This window comes from Triturus cristatus, chromosome 2_1 (genome assembly GCF_964204655.1).
Source record: "Triturus cristatus chromosome 2_1, aTriCri1.1, whole genome shotgun sequence".
Lineage (NCBI taxonomy): Eukaryota > Metazoa > Chordata > Amphibia > Caudata > Salamandridae > Triturus > Triturus cristatus.
Genome location: NC_140581.1, coordinates 85,641,430 through 85,650,594, shown reverse-complemented (window position 1 = coordinate 85,650,594; position 9,165 = coordinate 85,641,430). Strand labels below are relative to the sequence as shown.

General features: G+C 45.4%; 1 protein-coding gene across 1 annotated transcript in view; it reads right to left on the bottom strand.

The window, feature by feature from the left end:
- Nucleotides 1-2,146: 2,146 nt before the first annotated feature.
- Nucleotides 2,147-9,165, bottom strand: part of LOC146863799 (extracellular calcium-sensing receptor-like) — a 55,237-nt gene continuing 48,218 nt past the window's right edge. The window contains exon 2 of the mRNA XM_085628110.1: nt 2,147-4,725. Within this exon, the coding sequence (XP_085484236.1) occupies nt 3,904-4,725 (822 nt within the window). The 3' untranslated portion in view covers nt 2,147-3,903. The remainder of the gene's footprint in view (nt 4,726-9,165) is intronic.

Sequence of the window (9,165 nt, the reverse complement as noted above, 5' to 3'; positions counted from 1 at the left end):
AGATGCAGAACTGCCCATGCTAGGGTTCCGACTCTAAACTGATCACCCACAATCTGTACCCATGTGAATTCATGCTTCTGAAGATTCTCGTGATGCCTTGCTATCCCCGGAAGCATTTTTGTTTCCTCAAACAAATGTCAGGACGGAGAAGAAATGATTCTACAGAATAGTGACATCCCGTTCAATACGAAACATTAAAAAGGATTCCACATAGGACTAAATATTCCTAGACTAAAATACAAGCTCCACTTACAGAAACCATATATCCACATGCTTTCCTAAATATGTATATATGTACTTTGGCACCCCAAAGGAGCATCCTCACCACAGTGTACTTTCATGGGTCTCAAACTAACTTTCCAGTCCCAGACAGGCAACCAACATAAATAATGTTCAGGGGGCCGAAGCAGAATATTTTTTTTTTCCGGACAATACTTCGTGCAAAGTTTTCTGATTACGCCGTACTTAAGAGAAACAACAAAGCACAAATATTTATGTGAAATGTTCCCTGTACAACAGAAGATGCTTTGACAAAACAGATACCTAGTCTGTAAACAAAATGAAATGGGACCAGAGATGCAACAATTCAGTGAAGACTTTGTATATCGCACTTTGAAACACAAGCAAGGATGTTGATAAGCACTTTTGGAAAACCACAAAGAATGTGATAGTGCTGCTTTGAGAGCGGTACGCAAAGAAAAATACAACAAAAACAATTGGGAGAGAGCTAGAGGTACCACTAAAACAAAAGTCAAATATGTTATGTTAATGTTATGTTAATTTAATTTGTAGGGCACACAGCTACCAAGCAAGGGGTTCCCTGTGCCAGCTAAAAGGAGCAGAAGGAGAGCAGAGATTTTTTGGTTGAACAGCCAGGTTTTTAAACATTTACGAAAGTTCCCTTAGACAGTTTCATTGCAGAGTGACATGGGAATAGAATTCCACAAGGAAGGGCCCAAACAAGCAAAAGATCGGCCACGATCCATGACAGTCTAATCCTGGGAACCAAAAATTTCACCTGAGTAGTGAGCGAAGAGGCCAAGTAAGGGTGAACTAAGTCTTGCAGGTATTGAGGGGCCGTGCCAGATTTGATCTTAAACATGTAACTCAAGGCTTTGAATTTAATCCGATTCTCTACCCTGAGCCAAAGGAGATCACGCAGAGAGCCAGCGATAGAGGCAGCTCTGGGAACCTGGCAGAGCAGTCTGGCGGCTGAATTCTGCACCACTTGTAGCTTGCATGTCACATCCTTCTTTGCCCCCAGATAAAGAATGTTGCCGTAGTCCAGTCTAGAGGTAACAAGAGCCTGGACTAAGGTTCTCTGGGTGGAGCAGGGAAGCATCCAGATAATTTTCTCAAGCCATTTCAGGATGGTAAAACAGGTAATATGAGAGGGGAAAGTGATCAGTCCATCTGTGAAAATCCCATCACTGCCAGAGGTTTTAAAGCACATCCTTGCAGGCGGCTAGAGGGGCGAGTAAAAATCTTTAAATCACACCCTCTCCCTGTTAGGAGGACATGGAAGTTAAACACCCCTCCCCAACCCCATGTCCTGCCTACTCAAGCCTTTCTTAATCCCCAAACCAGTTTCCCGTTATCCCATACAATTTATTTTCTTGTAGTTTACGACCTAAACCCTGTCTCAAAACCCATTTCCAGCATCTTTGGCCAGCACCACGGTGGAGTTTTCTATGCCAATAGTGTACAAAATACCTTCATAACGAACCTCGGCCTTGGAGATCAGGGTGATGTTGCTGCTAATGTATGGCGTCCCAACGCCTATCGCTTCTACTGGGATGGTAACACCTCCCCCAGTCCGAATGGAGCACAAAACCCACCTAGAAGAGAATTTTACAGAATAACTCCAGTTATGCCAACAAGGCTGTCTTCATGCCCCTTCGAATGAAATGGATGCTGGGTTGCCATCTGTTGTTCTCGCGAGAAGCCATTATCCACCCCCAAAAAACATAGACGTTGATCTGTGTATCAGCGAATGCGCACTGGGTGGGCTGTGTCTTGAGTGACTGCCACATTGGTTCTCAGCAAAGATAAGTCTCTACCATTAGGTTTGAGCCACACCTCCATTACATGTCCTACTTTCAATTGGTATTTCCTCATTTTGCCTGGAAATAACATGACTACCTATGAGAACGTCCCTGCCCGCAAGAGACATTTTATTTGTGATTTCTATAGGAGTGTCACTTACATAAACATGTTGAAATCGGCAAGGGCTTTAGATACGTACTGAAAAAAAGAATAGGATGATATTTTAATGCAATAAAGTATTGTCATGTGGTAGCGCTTTGTTGTTTTCAGACCAGTGGGCTAAGTGCATTTCAACAAGCCCAACCCCCCTTAAAAAGAAGCCCAGACCAAATAAACATCCTACCAAAAACTAGCCCAACTCGCGATTGACATCAAAAAGTGCAAAAAGGTCAAAGAAAATACAAGCACGGCGCGGGAGGCAGCACTAACAAAACTGTGGCATTAAGAGGTAGGAGGGAAGAATATTATATTTTAATATAAACAGCTATGGTGGCAAAGCTGAACACAGGCAAACAGTAAGACAAAGAAAATCGAGATAAAAAAATGTCCCTCAAAGAACAGATAGAGAACCATAGCGGAATGACACTAAGGGGCTCATTACGATTGCATAACGTTCGCCACCGCCGAGCCGGTGGTGGCGACCGTTACGCCACCGTAACGTGAAAACACCCCCCACCATATTATGATGGCGGGGGTATCGCATCGGACGCAAAGTCCGTCCGCTGCTTTACCGCCGGTCAGCAATTGTACCGATTGCCGGCCAGGTGATGCTGGGCCAGTAAATATGGTGGCGGTGCCCAGCAGCCTCCGCCAGCCATATTACGATGTGGGTGTCAAACAGGCCCTTCCATGGCGGGAAGGGCTTGCAGGGATTGGTTTTGGGGGCCAGCAACGGGCCCCCGGGGGGTTGAGGGGGTGCACTTGGGGGTACCCATGGTACCCCCCTGCAATTCCCTGCACTACGTGGCAGGCACCACGTGGTGCCTGCCACGTGGTGCAGGAAAATGGCAGGCGTGCGTTTTTGACATTGCGGTGGGTGCTGCTGTAAGCAGCACCCGCCACGATGTTAAAATGTGGAATGTGACTGCCAGGGTAGCGGTCGCATCCAAATTCGAGGTGCGGGACTGCCGCATGTCTGGCAGCCGGTCACAACACTAATAGGCCCCTTAGTCCCTGCTGCCAGAAGAGAAAAGGTGGCACAAAGAGGCAGAACTGACCACCAGCAAGCAAAGATTTTTAAAAAAACACTGAATCAAACAAATCAAAAGCAGTGGCTTGAAGTCCACAAGAGAAGTATTCTAAAGTAGCCAAGAGGTCATACGCTTACTCTCAACCTAAAAAGAAGGTAAATAGTAGGCCGAGTGTTGGAGAGCAAGGATGTGGGAGGCTCAGGTCTAAGAGAGTGGGCTAGTAGGAAGCAGTGGTGGTGCTGACACTGTGCATTGAAGAGTCCTTTCTGGGCGTGATTTAGGGACAGGAGGCAAGTAGGATATTTCTATGTGAAAGGTAAGTCAAAGTGAAATAGGGAGTGGTGGCCTTTTGACCTCACCCACTATTATATGTGTAACATAGGATTTTGTTTTTCTGTGCATGGGTTGTAGACCTGAATTAGAAGGTTTGACTTCTATGTTGCGGCAGATTTCAGTTATCTCAGATTGTGAATTCTATGTGTGTCTGGAAGATGTAAGGTGAAGATGAGGACTTAGTGATCAACATTCCTCTTCCTAACCCTCTACCACTTAATCTTCCCACCATCAAATAACAGCAACCCCTTAATTTCTCACACAGCCTGTCCTTTTGTACAGTAATTGATCAATAAGAAAGGGGCTCCTGCCATGGCTCACTTCCGCAAGTGATTTATTTTACCTTCCACTGTTTGTTGTCCTTCTTTGATCTCCGAGCAGTTCCTGGTCTGGGATCAGATGAATACATGTCATGTAAGGCTTTTGCCAATGCATCGACAGCTATGTTGACATTATACGTATATAAGAGTCTGGAGGAGGTAGACATGAACAAGTCAAGACTTTGAAAGGTCTCATTACCAAAACAATATGGTTGCGATGGAGAGGAGATCCCGTAACTTTCCCTCAATTCGCACCCGAAGTAGCCCTCCCATAGAACTTCCAGAGCTGACAAATTTACAAACATTGATGGAGTGACATCATGCAGAAATTCTTCAAATCCGGCTATTTCTCCTTTTTGGATTGAAAATGCCAGACTTCCATTTAATGCCTCTCTATAACTAGAATACTCAAAAAGACTGGTGAGAGACAATGAGGTGATCCACATCTTATGAGGGATTTGAGTCAACTGTTTGTAATCGAAATAGTGACTGATGGCTGCTGTGCTGCTATATAAAATGATCACCTGTGCTGTTGACTTTCTGATAGCGTTTGTGATGAGATCCAAGTTTGAGCTTCTAGCGGCAGACACATATGGTGTTAACACATAGGAGAACTCAATGCAGCCCCCAATCTGAGCCACAACCTTCGTCAGTTCTCGCAGTGCTTTCTCTCCGCCGGCATCGTCCGAGGTCAGGATCCCCACCCAGGTCCAGCCGAAATGTCGTAATAATTGAGCGATTCCTTCGTAGTAGGAGAGCTCACTTGGGACAGTCCGGTACAAGGCTGGAAACATCTTTGCGTCACTGAGCAGAGGATCCGAAGCCCCGTAACTGATCTGCAAGAGGGGAAAAAAGGAGACAAAACTGAAGATTTAAAGGCTACTGGCAGCATTTTGAATGAGCGATGGTTTTACTTCATGAAAGGTAAAGGACTATGGGGCATATCAACAACAACCGGCGATAATTATCGATAAGTGCACTTAGCGCTAGGATAATTATCGCCGGCTAGCGTTGATTTTTATCGCTGAGATAGCGTGCTATTAGCAACGCTTATCTCAATAGCGATAAAAATCCTCACGCTAAGTGGCTAACTTGAGATTATCGCTGGAAACCCAGCGATAATCTCACGTTAGCTTGTTGATAGGGACAGACAAACTTAGCCATGATATCCTCCTTCCATAGGATATCATGGCTAAGTCAGAAAAATACCAGACGTAAAAAAGCAGCGTTAACCGCGGTTAGCACTGCTTTTTTTGTCTCTAACAGGGTTAGCGATATTCTTGATAATAGGAGAAATGTCGCTTAGCGACATTTCTCCTATTATTTTAGTCTGGAACGCCCCCTTTGCATCTCATTAGAGATGCAGGGGGAAGCGTAGAGTAAAAGGGTGCTAACATGCGAATTTGCATGTTAGCACCCTGTTGTTGATAGGGTGCTAGTTTTATCTCTGCTTTTTTGGCTTTTAAAGCCAAAAAAGCAGAGATAAAGCCCTTGTTGATATGCCCCTATGGTTCCTTTACATGGACCGGCAGAGGGATCTGGAGGAGTCTGATAGCTTTTCAAAAATGCTATTTTATTAAACAGTTCAAAATTGTCTTGTTGAGAACACAACCACGAAATCTCAGATGAAAAACAGGCATTTGTTAAAGGGAATCGCACCACCTCCAAGTCTAAAGGAACCTGGACGCCAGCTACTGGCACATACAAAAACAGACAATAATAAATTAATCATGTGCAGAATATAACATAATGTGTATTTGTAAAGCGCACTTTCACCCAGAAGGACCTCCTAAATAACAGATGTTTATTGTTATCCAACTCAGTGGTACTGGCTTTATCAACTTCAGAAGGATGAAAGGCTGAGTGGACCCACTGCAATTTGAACATGTGAACATGAGGTCAAACACAGGGCCCTACAGTGGATGCATTAGTTCACTAAGCCACCAGGCCCGAGTCTACTGTTCTACAGTGATGTCATTCCACCCTTTATTTTATAGCGCTGGACTAAAAATCAGCATGAACGCTGCTTGCGGAACTCTGCGTAGTGCAGTGCAGTTTTTTGGTCACTGAGCTCCAAGAACTTTGCCCAGGCCTAGCTTTTATCCAGTCTCTACCACCTTCCATAACTCTGACCACTTAGATGCACCTTTCCTGAAGAAACCCACTCTCCTTACAGAAAATGTGTCTCCAACACGCACATCCACATCACCTCTTTTCCTTGTCTCATCATATCTTTTGTTACTCCTCATCTCATCATATCTTTTGTTACACAGGGCCTGAATTTACTGAATCCTCTTTCGAAGGACTTCCAAGTTTAAATGTTCCTTTATTTAGGACAGAGCCAGTGGCGGCTGCTTCACGTACAGTACTTTCAAACAATTAAAATAGAAAAATAAGCTTACCACTCTGCAGGCTGCAGCACACATTTGGCCCCTGCCTCGCGCTCTTGCTGGATAAATGCATCGAGCCTATCCAAGCTCTGCTCCCTTGCTGCTTACAATGCTAAACCGTATGGGAGCAGTGCTAGGATTGGCTGGAGCAGGCAGTCCCAGCGCTCCACCGAAGACCGATGGGATGTGCTTCTGCTTCTCAGCTGACTTTCAGCTGGCCAGAGTGTAAACATCGGCAAATCTGACATGTACAGTTCAGTTAACACAGCCTGAACTGCTGCTGTCTTGACTGGGGAGAGAACTTCGTCATGGCCATGTCCCCTAAGATGATGAGAGTGGAAAGCGTAAGAGGAGTTGCAGTGGTTAAGTCAGGGGGTTAACGCCCCCACACTCCTATGCACATTCCGCCCCTGGACAGAGCTTATATCCTTTCAGTCTTGCCTTCATTAGTGAAATAGGGCACACTCCTTCGCCCATGAAAATTTTTTATTAAAGCCAGTGGAAGGCTATCCTTGATCATTCTACTACCCGTTTCTATGCGTCAGTTGGCCTTTGGATATTGCAATGCAGTCTATAGGTGCTGTTTCACTCCTTGTTCTGCAAAAACACTTAGGGGTCTATTACGATGGCGGACGGACATCGTAACGGAATGCGGGACTGTCCGCCAGGGGTGCGGCGGTTCCGCACCTGAAATTAGGATGCCATCCCCCATTCCCATCATTGTGGCGGGCGGAGCTCACAGCACCGCCCGCCACAATGCTGGGAATGCACGTTGTGCATTGACATGCACAAGGTGACAGGCACCGCTCAGTGCCTGCCACTTTGTCCATGCCAATGCAGGGGGGTACCATAGGCACCCCCCATGTGCATCCCCCACACCCCCAACTCCCTGGGGTCCCGCTACGGGCCCCCAACAGCAAAGACCGCATGGCTTTCTATGGCTGCAACGTCACCATGGAAGGGCTGCTTTCCGCTATCACCATAATATGGATGGCGGAGTCTTGCAGACACTGCCACCATATTATGCATGTTTTCTGCCCGGTGGACGAGTCGACCAGCAGAAAAGTGGCAGACGTCCTTTCCGTCCGCTGCGGACCCCCCCATCCATCCGAATATGGCGGGGGGTCTTTGAAGTGTGGATGGCGGGCGGATTGCCCCCGCTGGGCCAGCGGTGACTACCACCGGGCCGGCGGGGGCGATCCGCCCGCCATCCTAATGGGCCCCTTAGATATTTCCCTAGGACAGTGTTTCCCAAACTGTGGTCCGTGGACCCCCCAGGGGTCCGTGACACATTCCCAGGGGGTCCGCAGGCTGTAGTTTTTAAAGCACAGGAAAGTTGCTGGTATAATTAGTAGTTTTCATGCAACAATAAAAGTGTCAAGATAACGTCAGTGATTAATGTACCTGCTGGAGAGAGATGAGAGTTTTGTCCTGTGGCAGCTTTGACTTACCTAATGTAGCACAGAGGCTTGGTTAATATGCCTACTGCAAAGAACGTGTACCATGCATTTTAAAAACAGTTTTCTACGTGCATAGGTCAGTGGGTTACTGCTTTTGTCACAGATTCTTTTGTTACTGTGCAGTTCATAAGTGACAGTCGTAATCTAGCACAGTGACCTACAAACTGTCATCAAAGAGTTGCTTGCAAACTACATGGTACAAGTTAGTAACTTATGTTGTTTCCAGTCTTTCATTATCCTGATGCTGCTAAAAATGTTTATTTGGGTGGGAATAGATTTTTCAATGCTAACCACTGTGTCATGTTCTGAATCCTGACTTTGTGCTTCTCCAAACCAAGCACTCTTTAAAAATGCCTACCAGTATGAATGACATGTGAATCCTATACCTTGTAATCCCCTTTGCCTTTGGTAACACTTTCTATACACTGATTTACACGTATGATCCATTGTCTCTATATGTGTCTGACATCCTACAATGGTATGAGAGATGCTATAAAACAAATGAAATACATGTGACAGGGGAGCTATGGAGAGATGAGAGGCACTGTTGGAGGGTGATAATAAGGGAACCATTGAAGAACGCAAAAACCAAAGGAATCATTGAAGAACCCCAACAAAGATTGTGGTATCCTGGTGCATCTTCATTTACTATTCTTTAAAACCTAATACAATTAATATATAATGATAAATGTGTTGTAGACTGCACCATTGTTTCCTAAATATTTGTTGGGGGGAGAGCCTGCCTAAGCCCCCTTTGTAGTGGTCAGTCTCACTCACTGCACTTGGTGTGCACAGTATGGGGACTGGTCTGAAAACATTCTTTCAGTATAAAATACTCAGGGGGATATTTACAACAGAAGTGGAGGAGAGTGTTCTTAGCCTCCTTGACTCAACAACATGCTCCACCACTTCAGAAATGCAGGGCTGCACCATATTTACAAGAATATGGTGCAGCCCTGCGTTTCCCCCTGCGCTGGCGCTACACTTAGCAATGTAGTTCCAACGCATGCACCCTTGCACCATAGTGTAAGGGTGTCTGGATGCAGGGGAAGATTGTTTATGTACAGGAAGGCCCCCCTTCCTGCACATAAACAATCTTGAAATGCTGGTTTGTCACTTCTATGTGTGCTGCTTAATGCACTACACATGGAAGTTATAAAATGTTTTTTTTTTTTTTTTTTTTTAAAAGATTGCTTATGTGCAGGAAGGGTCACCAACCTAAACAGTCCAAGGCATTTTGCACAAAGCAGCACACATGGAAATAGCAAAAACAAGGGGCCTGTTTCACAGAACTAAATTAAGACAAAATCCTAAATTTACTACCAGTTTGGTATTCACAGAAGGCACTTACTCATTTTGGTATTCACAGAAGGCACTTACTCATTTCGGTATTCACTGAAGTTAGGAGTCCTAACTTTAGGACTCC